We start from the raw sequence: 18,783 nt of genomic DNA on the forward strand, positions 1-18,783 counted from the left end.
TATCTACAGAAGAGTGAGAAAAGGTAGATGTCGGTGGTCCCCGCGGACCCTCAGCACTCGACATGCCTCTCCCATGTGGATGATGAAGGGAGTTGGAGACCTCCCACTCGAACACTCTCTTTATACGTATGTATAGAAGATAACAACCCTAATCAAAACAAGTCGTATTTTCCCTACATAACTCTTTGCAATGATTCGATACACATTCTTAAGCAAATTTTCACTCTTGATATTATTGCTCTCGTATTATTTCTACTTCATACCTGTTTGCCCTACTTGAGTTATAATTAAGCATCAGAGCATAGAGCACAACATCGGTGCAAGGTTTTTGTGTCTGTATACATTAGGTTTTTAGAGACAAAGACGATAATGTGGCACCCGCATGACACCTACATGTATCTTACTAAAAAATTGGCATAAAAAATAACTATAACTTTATATTAAAAAGTTTATACTGTGTATATAAATTATGTTAACATTTTATAAATAAAGACCAAAGATGACTCTTTTTAAAAATAGAGGATAAAATGAAAACAAACTTTAAAAATGTAACGAAAATGAATTAAAATCGAAAGGAATTTTTTAAATAGGAATTGAAAGGATACGAGTTAACTTGTCAAGCATTTGCCTATGATTAGTCGAGGTGTGCACAAGTTGATCCGGATATTCGGATTTAAAAAAAAAAAATCATATATATATATATATATTCGTAACATTTACCGTCTTTGATACAGGTTGACCGAGCTGAGTGGTGGACTGGCCTTAAACCCTATAAACCTTTCCCTCTTCAACATTCGCCTTCTTCAGAACTCTGCAAAAATCAAAGTCTCTAAAATCCTCTTCGAATTTCAATGCCGTGAAGATGCTTCGTCCTCCTGCTTCTTCTTCTTCCCAGCAGGTAAATTCCTCTCAATTCCATGGTCTTTTTGCTAACTCTACATCACTCTCAAGTTTTAATTTCTTCATCTACTCAATCGGTAGTTACCCAATCAATCTCTCGCCAGCTCTGCCAATGGACTTCAAAATCCCGTCCAAATTCAGCCCCAAAACCAGGGTTCCTTCTGCAATCCCAACCCCCATATGAGCAATGTCCATGGCAACCACGTTCCCAACATGCCGCCCCCAATGTTTCAACCGGGATTGATGATGAATTTTCCAAACCCTCTCATGGCGTTGCATAATAATCCTCTTGCCGCGGCTCAATTTGCTCCGGGCCATATGGGTTTTGCTTTACAGAACAACGGGTGCAACACGAACCCAGCTGCTAATTTTCAGGCTCAGGGGCAATTCAACATGGTGCCGGGTGTGAATCAGATGAACATGAACCCGTGTTTGCCTCTGGCGCAGTTGTTTGGGCAGAACATGCCGAATTTAGTTCAGCAATTGAATCAGAACATGGGTTTTTCAAATGGGCAGTTTTGTTTGCCGTATCAAAACATGAATCAGCATGTAATTCCTGGGCAGATGTTGAATATGTCGCAAGTTAATCCTCAGCCGTCTCCCCACACTTCATATGGTGGTCCAAATCAAGCTGTTCCCATGGTTCTTCAGAATCCCGCCATTTCTACAATTCAGCCTTTTGGTGTCAATCAGGCAATGCACCAAATTAACCAGAATCCTCAAAACTTCACTCCACCGGCAATGGGTGGAGCTGGCTTGAAACAGTTTCCGGGTTCGGCTCAACCGTTGCAAGGGAATTCAACCATGCCATTTAACTCTTCGGCTCAACCACAACAAGCTAGGAACTTGCAGTCACCTGCTGTCGTTGGGTCACAGGTTCTTGTTGCATTTCAGACTGTAAATTTGATAAATATGACTAGTTCATCATCCTTAACAGTTATGCTATACTCTGATTGATAAATATGACTAGTTATGTATTTGATTGAATGCTTGGGAAGTATGAAAAATGTCTCATCTAAAGGGAACATGGAACATGAGATGAGAAGAACAAGTTTAGAGGCAGTTCTAATATTTGCATGGATTTCTGAGAACCAATTGATTCTCACGACTTCAAAATGTCAATGTTTTTTCCTTTTGAGAAATATGTTTGTGTGTGTAGGAAGAATAGTTAAGTAGTGTTGAATGATTGGGGAAGGTGTTGGGATGAGGTGTTTAGTGTTGCCAAACGTTACTGCTCTTTTTTTTAGTTAAATATTTGTAGCAAGGTGTAAAGAACATTCTGCGATCAATCGACTTATCTCTAAGTATTATTGATTATTACAGGGAAATTCTTCAATAAATGGTGGTGGAAATGGACCAAATTCATTTTCGAAAAATTTAGACCAGAAGAACTTCACAAGGAACTCAAAGAAAGGGTATGTTAATTGTTATGTCAAACTTTTATTTTATATTTGTTCTTTGAATTTGAGGGTCTGTTTTCTCAATCAACTCATGTAATGTAGATTTCAGAAGAATCAAATTCATCATATGAAAAATGAGAAGAAAAAGTTTGGGTTTCCTGGCGGACAGAAAGGAAAAGGTTTGTGGTTTCACACAGAAGCATATTATTGCAAAATTTAATTATATACCATCTCTCATTGATGAAAATAATCACTTTAGGATCGGCTTTATAAATTTTTAAAATAATCACTTTAGGATTACTGGTTTTGTTACCCTGATGAGGTCTCCATAGCAATAAAAGTGCTGGTCTTACACCATGGACGTATAATTTCTTTGCTCCATTGGTCATTGAAATTTTTTGATGTATTCAGTTGAATTACTTCAACCCGTTTAACTCAAAGTTCTTGAGATTGTATCTGATGTTGTGGCTGCTAAAATCTTATTTCGACTTGGGAATCACACTTGCGACAAATTTAAGTCATAGTTGATCATGAATTTAGTGCCTTATTCTTCTGCTTGTTATCTTTCTTTTTGTACTAACTTCACTTTTAAGTTTTAGTTGAGGCTGAGAACTGATGATGAGTGTGCAGATTGAATTCTCTTTTTCTTGTGATTTTAAAAGGAAACTATGATTTGTTTCCCCTGTAACTTATAAAACATTATTAATAGAGAATGTAAACAGGTTTTCACAATGATAGGAGGAACAAATTTGGTGGCGCTTGTTCTACAGATCAAGTGAAAGACCAGAAGAGGTGTGATACTCTCTTGTTCTTGCATAAATATAACATTAACTGTTTCAACTCTTAATTTTTCTTGAGGTGTATTATGCATATTCATGGAAGTATTTTCATCTTATATAGCCTCATTTTGGGATTAGTTTTCTTTTGTAGTTTTCATATTATGTTGCTGTTTAAAGAAATTGAATATTCAGAAATGATATTAACGTTTATTTAATTAGCTTACATAGTTCTATCATGGTTTTAAGTAGATTATGGCCAATCACAAAATGTTACCGACTCTGTTGGAAATTCATGGACTGTGTTCAAATTAGAGTATTGCTTTCTTTATTGGTTTGTGAAAGCCACAATTTGTTCTTGTAAGTTAAACTTTTCTGTTGTGGCTCCCAGTCTCATGTTTAGTTCATATTTTCACAAGATCTCTCTCTCCGGTCTACACGGAGCAAGAAATTCAGCAATGGCGTGAAGCACGCCGAAAGAATTACCCATCATCAACCAACATATGGAAGGTTCGACTTACTTCCCTATTCAAGTTCAGGTCATGGTCAGGTGTGTGTCTGATCTCATGCTTAGTCAAGTTGTCAATGTGCTGAAAATTTACGTTCCTCCAGAAACTCACTGAAAAACAAGCTGACTGCACATTGGTCGATAAGGAGGCTCACCTTCTGCGACAAGTACGTATCTTGTTTTTCCTCTGTCATTTTCTTTGTTTTTCCTCTGTCATTTTCTTTGTTTTTCCTCTTATAAGGGCGAGGGAGGTGGCACATTCTTTCCTTAAAATCCATTTAGAAGTTGGGTTCTGTTTAGAAATGGAGTTTGAAAATTGAGAACAGTTTTCTAATTTTATTTTTTTGATTGAAAGAGCTTTAATTTCCTTGAGAAAAACGAAAGAATACAAAATGGTCCACCAAGTTTTCTAATTTTTTTTTTTTTTTTTATAAGAAACCAAACTTTTCATTGAGAATAATGAAAACAAAACGGATGTACACGGGCATACAAAAACAAAGCCCTAAAGAGGGAAGCCAAACTAAAGAAAGGGCCTCCAATCCAAAAGAATATGACCTAACTGACAGTTACGAAACAATTTCGAAACAGACCCCCATAAAGAAACATTAAACCTTATGAGGTCCCAAACAGACTCCCACTCTCTTTCCACCCCCCTAAAAATTCTATTGTTTCTCTCCAACCAAATCCCCCACATGATCCCAAAGAAACCCGCCTGCAAAAGGAAACTCCCTTTCTCATGGAAAGGAGAGGACATAATCACTTCCTCCACCATCGAACCTCACTTTCCGTGACGAGCCCAAGAAATACCAACCAACTCAAAGAACCAACCCCAAATTCTTTGGGAATACTGGCACCGTCATAAGATATGATCAAAATCCTCGGAATCTTGCTAACGGTTATAAAACTAGAAAGAGGCAGTTGCAGAAGCAGTTGCAAAATAGAAACACGACTCTCATATTGACTTTCTTTTTTCTTTTTAGAATATCATACTGACTATTTATACTCGTGTAGTCTGATAAATAGTAACTTAATTCCTTTTGCTGACATGACACCTGACCATATGAGGAATTTTGTAAAAAAAAATCCGGCGCCTACTCGTGTATCAAAATCACATAATTATGAATAATAATTTTTAAATTATAAAGATCGTGCTAACGGTTGCATTAAATCATGAATGTTATTTATGGTTATCCTAGAATTAGTCTAACACTGTTTTAACTTTCTTCTAAAAAAGGAATTAGGTACGAAAACGACCGAGTAGAGTAACTGATACGATAATCTTCCTTGTAAAGGAAAACAGTAGAGTTTTCAGAGAAACAATAGTGTTCTCAGAGGGGTAGAGAGGTTAGTGGAGACTACTTGGGAGCTTGGTAGATTTAATACTTCATCGTGGGTTTCGGTTACAAAAGAGTTTTATAACTATCACTTAGATGTTAATATTATGGATTGGAGCTCCTTTTTGTAAGCGCAACTTCTTTTTTAATGCCCTTGTATATTCTTTCATTTGTCTTAATGAAAATTCGTTTCTTATCCAAGAAAGAAAGCATGGAAACGGCCGAGTAGAGTTACTGATACAAGAATCTTCCTTGTAAAGGAAAATTTTTGGCGACCCAATGTGAGAATATTAACTAAGAAGTGAATTGAAAACATGTTTGCAGGAACTCAAAGAGATTTTAGCGAAGCAGGCTGAATTGGGAGTTGAAGTTGCAGAAATACCACCAGAGTATCTCTCATATTCAGAGAAACGTGACAATCAAAAGCGACGCGGAGATCTATTAACTAGAGAGGAAGCGGAAGGACCATTGACAGGGAAAGAGAAATCTCGAAACAGGTCAAACAAGAGGGGAAGGCCTGACAAGAAGAGTCGTCCGAGAAAGAAGGGCAAATCAGAGAGGCATTTACCGAACGAGAACGCGAATGCGAACGTGTTGCCATTAATCAAGAGAGAGCCGACATTATTGCAGAAGCTCTTGAAAACAGATGTGAAGAGAGAAAAAAGCCAACTGTTACAAGCTTTGAGATTCATGGTGATGAATTCTTTCTTCAAAGAATGGCCCAATAAACCATTGAAGTTTCCATCAGTTATTATCAAGGAGAATGGAGGTGAGATCAATGTGGTTGATGAGAACAACTCTCTGTCTTCTGTGAATTTCACTCTCCAAGAGACAAACAATTCAATTGTTGAAAAACTTGGCAACGACAATGACAACAGCCACAATGACAACGATGATGACAACAGCGGTAACGACGACATCGAGAAGTTCAAAGGATGTGGAATGCATGTACCCGAAGAGGAAGAAGGAGAAATTATCGATTAGCGTTGCTCTTTTACCGCTCCCACCGGGTTCCTTCAAAGTACTATGAAAGCTTGTATTGTGCTCAATTTTAGCAACACGTACCAATTAAAAGGAGATCATTCTTGGAAAACAACTTTATGTACAAGTTTAAAGGAACTCTTTGTTTATGTAACAACCCTTCGCAATTATGACAAAGCAACTCTTCGTTTTTTTCCTCTTTTCCTTTTTTCCACTTCATTTTAGTGTAAAGAGAAATCACAGTCCATTATGCTGCTTCAGAATAACTCACCAGTTGCCATTTTTTTAGCAGTAAGAAAAGAACAAAAAGCTGACGAATCAATCAGCTCCTAGCAACAGTTCGAAAGCCAAAAGGGGGAAGTTTTTTACCAAATGTCATCTTCTTCCATCATTGTTTCTTGTCTGGCTAGATCGTGGGCCATCGAGTTCCTCTCCCTTCCGATGTGGATGAATGAACTGATTCCTACAACTTCAGCGAGAAGAATCATCTCCTCAATGAAAATGGAAACTGCTCTTAGGTCAGTTTCTTCTCTATTCAGCAGCATGGGCTCAAGGGAGGTTGATTCACCTGAATATCGAACTCCCATTCACCCTTGATTGATTTGAAGCCCTAATATATTGCCATTACTTCCAAAACTTTGACAGCTCGTTTTTCCTTGATGCTCCAGTTACAGATGTTGATGAAGTTCCCTGTGCAGTGAACCACCTAGCACCAACGTCGATCTTCCATTATTTCAGGGGTGGAGGGGCTAGGCTGCTTTGGCCAATATAATTCTCCTTCACACTCTGATTAGGGATAGTTCCTCTTTGCTTTCTAGTTTCTCCTTTCTCTTACTCTTTTTAAAAGCTATCTTTCTCGAGTTAGATCATGCTGTTCTCTGTTTTAGATGTTCAATCTGCGAGAAGTTGCTGTTAAATTATTTGTAGGTGCTAATGATGTGCCAATGATCCATGAGGCAGATGTCGGCGTTGGTATCAAATGGTCGGTAGGGTCGGCAACTGGCAAGCTATCATGGCATCAAATCGGATTTTTCCATAGGGCAATTTAGATTTTTGGTTCCTCTTCCATCGGTCCATTGACATTGGAATTACCAGCGGATGGGCTACATGATCATGTACTACTTTTACAGAAATGCAGTGTTTGTGCTTGTTTTATTTTGGTAAGTAATCCTTATCTAGATTACAAAATACAACTAAACAATCATGAAAGTAATGCAAAGAACACAAGAAGCAACTTATTACAGTTTATCAGACTTCTAATGTTATCATGTGTTCCCAGGTATGTGCTCTTTACCGGTTTCTCATAGACGCCCACAATCAACCAATGGGGAGTAGTGTGCTCTACTGTATAATCTATACTTGGGGTTGCCCACAGTTATTATTGGAATTCTTGATAAAGACATGGGAAGGACTCTTCTTAGTTACCCTCAGCTTTATGAGGCTGGCCTCAGAAAGGAGACTTACAACTCTGAATTGTTTTGTTTAACAATGATCGACACTGTCAGGCAAAGAATTGCTCTTTTCTTCATCCCCCTCCTTGCATACTGGGCTACCACCATTGACGTTTCGAGCCTTGTGATATCTGGTTCATGGTTCGCTGTGATTTGGGGCACCACTTTTGCAACTGTCGTTTGGGTCATTGTCTTTGATTCGCTACCGTCACTTCCCAGTTACCGGTATGTTCCTATTTCGTACTGTTTCTGAATCTCCAATGTCGCATAATGAAATATTGAGGCTAACTCTGCTATATGCTGAGTAGCTCATCAATAGCTTTTTAAAACTTCACCATCTTAACCGTAAAATGACCAAACTCTAAAACTAAGCCAGGGCGATATATCACATGGCAGGCACGCGCCCTTTTGGCTATGTTTGTTAGCAATCGTCATAGTAGCATTACTTACCCGTTTTGCCGCGAAATACCTTACCGATATTACAATCCATGTGACATCTAGATGGCAAGACAGGCTGATAAATTTAGAAGGACAGTAGAGTTCCGGTCCAGTAGGAAAGAAACTTGTAGCCTTTTTTTGTCATGCTTCTCCCAGAGGTCTTAGGTTTGGAGAAAGCTGCCATCAATAGGATTTTCTTAATCCTCCCTTCCCGCGAAGGGGGAGATTGACAAACAAAGATCATCCACCAATCCTCAACAGTCCTCACAAGTATGACAATTTTTTTCTTTCTTTTTTTCAACATCTTTTGATCTCGCAGTTTTACATGTTTCTTCATATAAAAAGAAAAAAAAAATCTCAATTCCTTAGGCCTGTTGCCAGTTACCCTACAAAGGAATTGTAATATAATTTTTTATTTTTTATTTTTAATTTCACGTGCATTTAAGGAATATTTTTTGGATTTGCCATAGCGACATTCTTCTCAGACCTCAGAGCACGAATTTCTTCGGCAAGCCAAAAAATTTCAGTAAAATCTTCGTCTTCTCAACTAATCATCCGTTCGACTTCTAAAGAGTCGGTTTTCAGGTAAATGTCAACACCTTTTGCATCATCCACACTTTGTAATCCCTCTAGCATAGCCATATTTGCCACAAAATCACCATAGAAGACAATCCCAGTAATCAGCAATCGACAATCCTGTCCTGTCATAGCAACTAGATCTAGGATTAGAATTTAGAAAATATGCCCACGTATTTTGGGTTACCTGACAATCCCAGAAGAGATGTTTCGTCGTCTCATCATGTTTCCCACAAAGAACACAACTCAGGCGGTTACCCTGTGAGATGTTTCGTATTTTTTGTTAGAATGTCTTTTGTATGCAAGTTGGATTCATGTGGAATAATATCATATTTTTAATGATGACCAACTACCTTAGGAATTAGTAATTCTTATGGGTTTCCCAGCACCAAATGTTGTAGAGTCAGACGATTACCCCGTAAGATTAGTCGAGGTGCGCCTAAACTGACAAAGGCACTCGCGGATATAAAAAATATATATATCGTTAAAAATTTTCCAACAGCATATTCTAATTTTGGGAGGAACTTTGGTCAATCTCCGTCATGTTGGCCACCCCCATTCCCAAATTGCAAGCGCTTTTGACTGAGAAAATCGTTTTTTTTTTTTTTTAATTTGCAAAATGAGATTAGTCTCTAATTCCATAAAACTGGTACTTATCTTCCATCATTCTACTTATCAAATTATCCTCGCTTAGCATCCTCGGATCCATCCCAATAGAAACAAAGAACCCATTTCCTATCCTCCAGCGATAGCCCCTCACGAAATGATCGAAATATACATGACATTAATTCAAATGGAGGGACCAAGAATTTTTATTAGTAAGATATAAATTATCTTTACTTTATCTTTGACACTACATTATTACTTTTTAATTTAACAAGAGATAAACATTTTAACCGTCGAAATTTAGAAAAGCAAATATTACATTGATTAATTGAGTCATGCTCATGTCAATTTTAATTACCGATAATATAACTACTCATTCTTGTGTTTCACATATGGTATATGTCTTCCATCACTTGTTAATTGTTTATTTTCCATCATGCATCATTCTTTTTTTCATGTTTCTCAAATAAAAAGAGTACAAAAATTTCACGTATAAAACACGATAGGTTATCCTCTACCCAAAAATAATGGGTTACATGAGTTCTTTATCTATGCAACAATTACATCTCAAATCTTTGAAAAGGGAAAAAAAATCTCAAAATAAATAATCTCAATACATTCAACAAATTTACAAAGAAAAATGATTACAACCATCCTACCAGTAAGTGACTAATAGATAATGGCAAAAGATAGATCCACATCCAAAGTAACCATTCGGCAGTTTGAATTGTAGACTGCAACTCACCTGCATGAAGTTGAAATTACTGGTTAGCTTATGAACTTATAAACTTATGTATCGAAAAAATGTAAAATTTCAGTTTTACATGACCAGAATTCAAGATTTTAAATGTCGAGGTCTCGATTTTATGGAAATATTAATAAAGTGTCGATGTCGATGAACATTTAGATAAAAGCTAAAAAAATTAAAAAATATTTAAATTAATAAAATAAATATTTTCTATTTATAAATTAGTTAAAAATAATTAATATTAATATATGTGTATATTAGGAAGATTTTGTTGATATTTATCGTATTCCATTTATTGAAATGTCGAATTTCCATTACATAGATGTCAAATCCATGGAAAATCAACGTGGACGCAAAAATTTAGAACCATGGACCAGATTGACTCGTTCTAATGAATTTATTTATGCTTTTATAAACTTTCGGATTTTTCTACTCTCGCGCCTTTCTTTCTTGTTCTTCTTCACGCATTTAAATTTTCTCCCAAATATATATATGTCGCACCATCAATCGAAATCGAAGCTTGAAAATGGATTCTCCAACCCCAAAAGAGAGCTCGGCCAATATCGAACTCGCTGATTGCACTTCCCCGGGGCCAAATCAACCGTCGCTGCACTCCAAGTCCTCGATTCAGGAAGTGGGTTCTAGTGATTCTGGATCGAAGCCTGCGCCACCACGGTCTCGAGGTGCCGATTCCGGACTCCAGAACGAGACGAACGACATAGATGCGAGGCTGATTTACATCGGTGATCATGAAAAGACGAACGGAAATTGTGAGTTCGCTGGAAATTCGATTCGTTTTGGGAAGTATTCGATTCTAACTTTTATGCCCAGGAATCTGTTTGAACAATTTCATAGAGTTGCTTATATTTATTTCCTTGTTATTGCGGTCCTTAATCAACTTCCCCAGCTTGCTGTTTTTGGTTGGGGAGTCTCTATTTTTCCTTTAGCTCTTGTGTTGCTAGTTACAGCAGTTAAGGATGCATATTTTGACTGGAGAAGGCATCATACTGATAAAATTGAGAACAATCGGTTGGCTTCAGTTTTGGTCAATGGTAATTTTCAGCCCAAGAAATGGAAGGATATTAGAGTTGGTGAGATAATTAAAATTGGTGCTGACGACACCATTCCTTGTGATATGGTGCTTCTCTCTACCAGAGATTCCACAGGGGTTGCGTTTGTGCAAACTCTGAATTTGGACGGGGAATCAAATTTGAAAACCAAGTACGCCAAACAAGAGACAATGTTGAAAATGCCCGACGAGGAGAAGATTGATGGGTTGATTAAATGTGAGAAACCCAATAGGAATATCTATGGATTTCATGCTAATATGGAGATTGATGGGAAGCGTCTTTCTCTTGGACCTGCGAACGTAGTTCTTCGTGGCTGTGAGCTCAAGAAAACTAGCTGGGCTGTTGGTGTTGCTGTATATGCTGGCAGCGAGACCAAAATCATGCTTAACAGTTCCGAAGCTCCATTGAAAAGAAGCGGACTCGAGAGCCGTATGAACGTGCAGATTTTTATACTCTCTTTGTTTCTTGTTGCTTTGTGTACAGTTGTTTGTGTTTGTGCTGCTGTTTGGTTCTCCAGGAAGGGGCAAGATTTGGACATTTTACCTTATTTTAGAAAGAAGGATTTCTCAAAAGACCCACCTGAAACCTATAATTACCATGGCTGGGGATTGGATGTATTTTTTGTATTCCTCATGTCAGTCATTGTGTTTCAGATCATGATCCCCATTTCACTGTACATTTCAATGGAGCTTGTTCGCCTTGGCCAGGCTTATTTCATGATCCGGGACACCCAAATGTATGATGAAACATCAAATTTAAGATTTCAGTGCCGTCCGTTGAACATAAATGAGGATTTAGGACAAATAAGGTATGTATTTTCGGACAAAACGGGTACCCTTACTGAGGAGAAGATGGAATTTCGATGTGCCAGCATCTGGGGGGTCGATTATGGAGGTGAAATTACCGATCCCCTAGGCGAGCAAATTGGACACTCTGTTCAAGGTAAGCAGAGTTCTGTTGGATTTTTTTTTCCTTTTTCTCTTTCTATTGTTAAATAAGCTCTCTTAACCAAGTATTTGGCGATTGAGTTGGTTTAGCTCATCTTTTGAAGTGTTTTGTAGTAACAGTGAATGGAAAGGTTTTGAGGCCAAAAATGGCAGTCAAAATGGATTCAAAGCTTCTACAGTTATCGAAAAGTGGGAGGCACACCACGGAAGGAAGATATAGTCATGATTTCTTCCTCGCATTAGCTGCTTGCAATACCATCATTCCTCTCATTACCGAAACTTCTAATCCTTCACTGCAATTAATTGACTACCAAGGGGAGTCTCCAGACGAACAGGCATTGGTTTATGCTGCTGCGGCGTATGGTTTTATGCTAGTCGAACGAACTTCTGGCCATATAGTTATTGACATACATGGTGAACAGCAAAGGTAAATCATATTTTAGCTTTGGTTTACTGATAGAATTTATTTGCACTCCAAGCACAAACTTCAGAGCTGCTTGATTTGTATCCCATAACTATCTGCCCCATGTTTAATTTTGAGGAAAGAACAAGTTGCAATTTTCTCCCTTTTGACTCTTTAAATCCATTGAAAATTGGCTTGCAGGTATAACGTTTTGGGAATGCACGAGTTCGATAGCGAGAGGAAGCGGATGTCGGTGATACTTGGGTGTCCTGATATGACCTTTAAGGTATTTGTAAAAGGTGCCGACAGCTCCATGTTCAAGGTGATGGATGAAACTCCAAACATGGATATCATTCAAGCAACTAGAGCAAATCTTCATTCGTACTCATCAAAGGGTCTCAGGACACTGGTTATTGGGATGAAAGAACTCAGTCCTTCTGACTTCAAGAAATGGCACTTGATGTTTGAGGAAGCAAGCACCGCTCTAGTCGGCAGGGCCATCCAGCTTCGCAAGGTTGCAAGCGACATAGAAAACAATCTGTGCATATTGGGTGCCTCAGGCATTGAAGATAAGTTGCAAAAAGGTGTGCCAGAAGCCATGAAGCTTTAAGAAAGGCAGGAATTAAAGTATGGGTTTTGACTGGGGACAAGCAAGAAACTGCCATATCAATTGGTTATTCCTCAAGGCTCTTAACAAACAATATGACCAAAATTAGAATTAATAGCAACTCGGCAGAATCATGCAGAAGGATTTTAGAAAATGCAATAATCATGTTGAAGAAGTTTGCTAGTGTGTCAGGGGTTACTTTAGATAGTGGAAGAAGCACTGAAGTTGTCACGACTTCAGTTGCCTTGATTATTGATGGTACCAGCCTTGTTTATATTCTCAATCGCGATCTCGAGGAACAGGTAAATGCTTCTAGTCCTGCAAATTCTGTCTTGTATGTACTCGTGAATGTCTGACATTTTGCCTAACTCGCTTTTATTTCAGCTTTTCGAACTAGCGTCAATCTGTTCAGTTGTGTTATGTTGTCGGGTAGCCCCATTGCAAAAAGCTGCAATGGTTGCTCTAGTCAAGGGAAGGACTTCTGACATGACACTTGCCATCAGTGACGGTAGTTCTCCATGCCTTTGCTTCCGAGTTTCTCCTTTGTCTTCTTCTTTTTAATAGTTATCTTAAGTTGGATCAAGCTCTTCTCTGTTTTGGATGCCTGGGTCTGTGTGATATAAGTTGCTGTTAAATTAATCTGCAGGCGGGAACGACGTGTCAATGATCCAAATGGCAGATGTGGGTGTCGGTATGAGTGGTCTGGTGGGTCAACAAGCTGTCATAGCATCAGATTTTGCCATTGGACAATTTAGATTCTTGGTTCCTCTTCTATTGGTCCATGGACATTGGAATTACCGGCGGATGGGCTACATGATTTATGTACAACTTTTACAGAAATGCAGTATTTGTGCTTGTCTTATTTTGGTGAGTAATGTCTCTAGATGCACAATTATTGGTTCCTGATTTTTCTCTAAGAAACCAAATAACAAACTATATCTACACAAATCATGAAAATAATTGAAAGCAAAGGAAGACACAACTTATTATAGCTTACCATAAACTTCTAAAATTGTCATATGTTCATCCGTAGGTATGTGCTCTTTACCAGTTTCTCGTTGATAACCGCAATCAACCAATGGAATAATGCGCTCTACTCTATTATCTATACTGTTTTTCCCACCATTGTTGTTGGAATTCTTGACAAGGACCTCGGTAGAAGGACTCTTCTTAGTTACCCTCAGCTTTATGGGGCTGGCCACAGGCAGGAGAGTTACAACTCTGGATTGTTTTGGTTAACAATGATTGATACTGTGTGGCAAAGTATTGCTATTTTCTTCATCCCCCTCCTTGCATACTGGGCTACCACCATCGACGCTTCGAGCCTCGGAGATCTCTGGCTACTTGCCGTGGTAATAGTCGTTAACTTGCACTTAGCGATGGATGTTGTTCGATGGTATTCCATCACCCATGTTGTGATCTGGGGATCCACTCTCGCAACTGTCATTTGTGTCATTGTACTTGATTCAGTACCGTCACTTCCCAATTACTGGTGCGGTCCTCCTTTAACTATGTAGTAATCCTATTTCGTACTGTTTCTGAATCTCAATTGATCATAAGCTTTTAAACTTCGCCATCCTAATCTGATAGATATCAGAACTAACAACTTTTGAAACTATGACAGGGCGATATATCATGTGGCAGGCACGATGCCATTTTGGCTATGTTTGTTAGTGATCATCGTAGTAGCATTACTTCCTCGTTTTGTTGTAAAACACTTGTATCAGTATTACAATCCATGTGACATCCAAATAGCAAGGGAGGCAGATAAATTTGGAACGATAAGAGAGTTGGGAGTTGTACAAACAGAGGTGATCCCAGGCCTCAACAACCCTTCACAAGTATGACAAAGCAACTCTTCGTTTTTTTTTTCTTTTTTTCCTTTTTTTTCATTTCATTTTATTGTAAAGAGAAATCACAATTCATTATGCTGCTAACTCACCTGTTGCCATTTTTTTAGCAGTAAGAGAAGAGCAAAAAGCTGACAAATCAATCCGCTACTAGCAACAGTTTGAAAGCCAAAAGGGGAAAGTTTCTTACCAAATGCCATCTTCTTCAATCATTGTTGCGTGTCTGGCTAGATCATGTGCCATCGATTTCCACTCCCTTCCGATGTGGATGAACGAACTAATTCCTAAAACTTCAGCGAGAAGAATCATCTCCTCAATTAAGATGGAAACCGGTGTTAGGTCAGTTTCTTCTCTATTCAGCAGCATGGGCTCAAGGGAGGTTGATTCCACCTGAGTATCGAACTCCCATTCACCATTGATTGATTTTAAGCCTTCACATATTGTCATTGCTTCCAAAACTTTGACAGGTCGTTTTTCCTTGATGCTCCAGTTACAGGTGTTAATGAAGTTCCATGTGCAGTGAACCACCTAGAATCGACGTCGATCTTCCATTATTTCGGGTGTGGAGGGGCTAGGCTGCTTTGTCCAACATACTTCTCCTTCACACTTTGATTAGGGGTATTCCTCTTTGCTTTCTAGTTTCTCCTTCCTCTTCCTCTTTTTAAAAGCTATCTTTCTCGAGTTAGATAAAGCTATTATCTGTTTTCGATGTTCGATCTGCGAGAAGTTGCTGTTAAATTATTTTGTAGGTGCTAATGATGTGCCAATGATCCCCGAGGCAGATGTTGGCGTTGGTATCAATAGTCAGTAGGGTCGGCAAGCTGTCATGGCATCAAATCGGATTTTTCCATGGGGCAATTTAGTTTTTTGGTTCCTCTTCTATTGGTCCATGGACATTGGAATTACCAGCGCATGGGCTACATGATCTTGTACTACTTTTACAGAAATGCAGTGTTTGTGCTTGTTTTATTTTGGTAAGTAATACCTGTCTAGATTACAAAATACAACTACAATCATGAAAGTAATTGCAAAGAAGCAAATGAAAACATGCCAGTTTAACACAAGAAGCAACTTATTACAGTTTATTAGAGTTCTAATGTTATTATGTGTTCCACAGGTATGTGCTCTTTACCGGTTTCTCGTCGACACCCGGGATCAACCAATGGGAGTAGTGTGCTCTACTCTATAATCTATACTTGGGGTTGACCACAGTTATTGTTGGAATTCTTGACAAAGACCTAGGAAGAAGAACTCTTCTTAGTTACCCTCAGCTCTATGGGTTTGGCCTCAGACAGGAGAGTTACAACTCTGAATTGTTTTGTTTAACAATGATCGACACTGTGTGGCAAAGCATTGCTATTTTCTTCATCCCCCTCCTTGCATACTGGGCTACCACCACCGACGTTTCGAGCCTCGGTGATCTCTGGACAATTGCCTTGGTCATGTCGTCAACTTGCTCTCGGAAATGGATGTCGTTCGATTGTATTCCATCGCACATGCTGTGATTTGGCACCGCTGTCGCAACTATCATTTGAGTGATTGTCCTTGATTTGCTACTGTCACTTCCCAGTTACCGGTACGTTCCTATTTGTCATGTTCATTCCTATTTCGTACTGTTTCTGAATCTGCATTGTCAAAGAATGAAATATGGATACTAATTCTGCCCTATACTTGGTAGCTCATCTTAACAATGATCAACACTGCTTTTTTTAAACTTCACCATCTTAATCATAAAAAGACCAAGTTCTAAAATTACGTGGTGGGCAGGGCGTCCGTTTGGCTATGTTTGTTAGCAATCGTCGTGGTAGCATTACTTTCCCGTTTTGCCGTGAAATACCTTTATTGATATTACAATCCATGTGACATCATAGCAAGAGAGGCCGATGAATTTGGAAGGACAGGAGAGTTGGAAGATTTACAAACAGAGATGATTTTCAACTTGTTTTGATCCCATAGTGTTGTATTTTTCTTCATATAAAAAAGAAAAAAAAATCCCAATTCCTTAGGCCTGTTGCCGGTTACCATACAAATTAATTGTAATATAATTTTCGATTTTTAATTTCATGTGCATTTAAGGAACATTTTTTGGATTTTTCTATTTCTTAAATGAGTAAATATTTATTGGTTAGTGTCCTGTGGTAAAAACTTGAAATTTGGAGAAGAACCTGCGGTAATGTTCACGTTTTTATCTTAAAACAGAATTAATGCAAAAAGAAAAAAATGTATGAGATGATTTTAAGATCTTTTTAGTAATGTTCACATTTCTAAAATTAATCAAGTCTCTCGTTTCTAGTTTTAATTTTTTTTTTCCCCGAACATAAATAAAAATATTATTTTATCATTTTTTCTTCTAAAATATATTTTAAATATTAAAAAATAAATCTAAGATATATTTAATTTAAAATTTAAAAATGAATGATTACCAAAATATATTTATGTTTTTCTTTTCAATAAACAAACAAGAGATAATTACAAAGATAGTTGTTTCTATTTATTAAAAAAGAAGTAACTAAATAAAAAAATAAACATATAACAACATTACTAATAGGATCTTAAATTATCCATTTCAATGTGCATAATTAAAATAAATTCTGAAAATAATAAGTTCTCGAACGTTTGGAAATGTCAAAAAGAATAATGGTGGTGAGCGGTATTTTGGGAAAAAAAATGAAAATAAGTTTATAATATTTGTAACAATAAGTTTTTATTAGATCAAAGTATTCCTTTTCAAGTCAAACCACCATATTATAGTGAATATATATATATATATATATATATATATATATATATATATATAACCCCACACGCATGACACTTGAATGCATTTTAGAATAATATAATATAAAACATTTTCTTTCACCTCAAAGTTGATTTCTTCAAAGTTCAAAGTGCACACATCATCTATAGGGTTCGCAAATTAAATAAATAAATAAATAAAATTGCATGTCTCTCTTTTTGTCATTTTTAATAATAAATAATTTCTCTAACCCATGTAGTGTTAATTATTTTCATTAATTTGTTCATCCATCTCCCTCTATTCCCCATATTTCAAAAATTTTCCCTTTTTCTCGAACTCATGGCTTCGTAATCAGAGATAAGTGTTAATCATCAATGAATAAGCTTTGTTAATCATCAGAGATAAGTGTAAATCTCAACTTTATACCTAATGTGCTTTAGACTAAAATGTTATGATTAATTGGCTAAACCATATTAATTCTATAATTGGTAATTTGGTAATAAATAATTTCAATGATAAGATCTAAAACCATTAGTCATTCACAAAGTCAAAGTCAACGCCTCCTAAAATAACGGTCTTCGTTGGATAAATAAGTAAATATTTTATGTTTATTTGAGATGGTAAACTAAACGATATTCTTCCAAATTTGACTGACCACAAAATTTCTTATTTTGTAATTATTTAAATTACGAGTTTTAATTATAAAAATGGAAATTAACATGAGTCAGAATCATTTATCAAGTATTCCGTACTAGTAAAGTTTTGGATTTTTCCATTACAAAGAAAAATATTTTGAAATTTTATTTGATATAAGTCAAGAGAAATTTCTTCAAAATATGAACAATTTTTTTTTCTTAGAACAGGAACAAAATTGGACAATGTTATAAAAATAATAATAAAAGAGAGACCTGGAGGAGTTTGAACCTCCGAGCTTAAAAGAAGAAATAAGAAATGTGTGTCAATTACATGTTTCTATCACTTATGTTTAGACTAGATTTCTTTTTCTCTTTTTATGAGTATGATTGAAAATGATTTATGTGACAATAAATATAGGGTTTGTCATTTCTCCCATCACGTACGATATTGAAGGATTGTTGTCCAGTGTGAACGTTTTTGTTGATTTTGACATAAAAAAAGTGGTCTTTCATCGGTGAAGTTTTGATTGGTCCGGACTCTAAACTATATTACTTAGTTTCAAATACTATTTTTATCTTTGTATTCTTAAGTTTGGTTCATTTTAGTTTCGGTACTCTCAACTTCTGTTCATTTTAGTCATTGTAATTGTACTTTTGTGATTTCGTATATTTTTCAAAAGTGACCAATTTTATTTTTTATCATCATTTTTATTTCTTTTCTTTTAATTGTAATTTTAGCATGACACTTAATTCATTTAATTTCTTGAAGTATAAATTTGTACGGAATGATTTTCATTGTGTATAAAAATGAATAAA

At 36.9% G+C, this 18,783-nt stretch overlaps 3 protein-coding genes and 1 long non-coding RNA gene across 8 annotated transcripts; all 4 read left to right on the forward strand.

The window, feature by feature from the left end:
• Positions 1-736: 736 nt before the first annotated feature.
• On the forward strand, positions 737-6,099 carry NUFIP (GATA zinc finger protein). Of its 2 annotated transcripts, none has more exons than XM_022278552.2 (8): positions 737-898; positions 982-1,776; positions 2,224-2,315; positions 2,403-2,479; positions 3,023-3,092; positions 3,496-3,586; positions 3,689-3,751; positions 5,243-6,099. In XM_022278552.2, exons 1-8 carry the CDS (start codon positions 863-865, stop codon positions 5,900-5,902), a joined length of 1,884 nt encoding a protein of 627 aa, XP_022134244.1. In that variant the 5' UTR covers positions 737-862; the 3' UTR covers positions 5,903-6,099. The 2 variants fall into 2 exon arrangements, with proteins under 2 accessions (XP_022134244.1, XP_022134245.1); XM_022278553.2 differs by having other exon boundaries at positions 742-898; positions 1,005-1,776.
• A 324-nt stretch (positions 6,100-6,423) lies between these two features.
• LOC111006560 (uncharacterized) lies at positions 6,424-7,679 on the forward strand. The gene is made up of 2 exons (XR_002600877.2): positions 6,424-7,059; positions 7,179-7,679. It is a non-coding gene; the product is annotated as an uncharacterized LOC111006560 (long non-coding RNA).
• Positions 7,680-10,114: 2,435 nt separating this feature from the next.
• On the forward strand, positions 10,115-13,917 carry LOC148212057 (phospholipid-transporting ATPase 1-like). The gene is given in 7 exon segments (XM_088123064.1): positions 10,115-11,730; positions 11,850-12,162; positions 12,340-12,734; positions 12,737-13,047; positions 13,130-13,253; positions 13,392-13,612; positions 13,779-13,917. Coding segments are annotated over 7 exon segments (2,904 nt in total). The 5' UTR covers positions 10,115-10,244; the 3' UTR covers positions 13,833-13,917.
• A 46-nt stretch (positions 13,918-13,963) lies between these two features.
• Positions 13,964-16,723, forward strand: LOC111006285 (phospholipid-transporting ATPase 1-like). Of its 4 annotated transcripts, none has more exons than XM_088123061.1 (7): positions 13,964-14,237; positions 14,370-14,586; positions 14,706-14,934; positions 15,063-15,213; positions 15,345-15,569; positions 15,713-16,171; positions 16,363-16,723. In XM_088123061.1, the coding sequence occupies exons 1-3, from the start codon at positions 13,987-13,989 to the stop codon at positions 14,709-14,711; spliced, it is 474 nt and encodes a 157-aa protein (XP_087979187.1). In that variant the 5' UTR covers positions 13,964-13,986; the 3' UTR covers positions 14,712-14,934; positions 15,063-15,213; positions 15,345-15,569; positions 15,713-16,171; positions 16,363-16,723. The 4 variants fall into 4 exon arrangements, with proteins under 4 accessions (XP_087979187.1, XP_022133817.2, XP_087979188.1 ...); XM_022278125.2 differs by having other exon boundaries at positions 15,086-15,213; XM_088123062.1 differs by having other exon boundaries at positions 14,709-14,934; positions 15,086-15,213.
• Positions 16,724-18,783: the final 2,060 nt, after the last annotated feature.

Source organism: Momordica charantia, assembly GCF_013281855.1.
Source record: "Momordica charantia cultivar OHB3-1 chromosome 4 unlocalized genomic scaffold, Mcharantia_2.0 BLBB01000004.1, whole genome shotgun sequence".
Taxonomy (NCBI): Eukaryota; Viridiplantae; Streptophyta; class Magnoliopsida; order Cucurbitales; family Cucurbitaceae; genus Momordica; species Momordica charantia.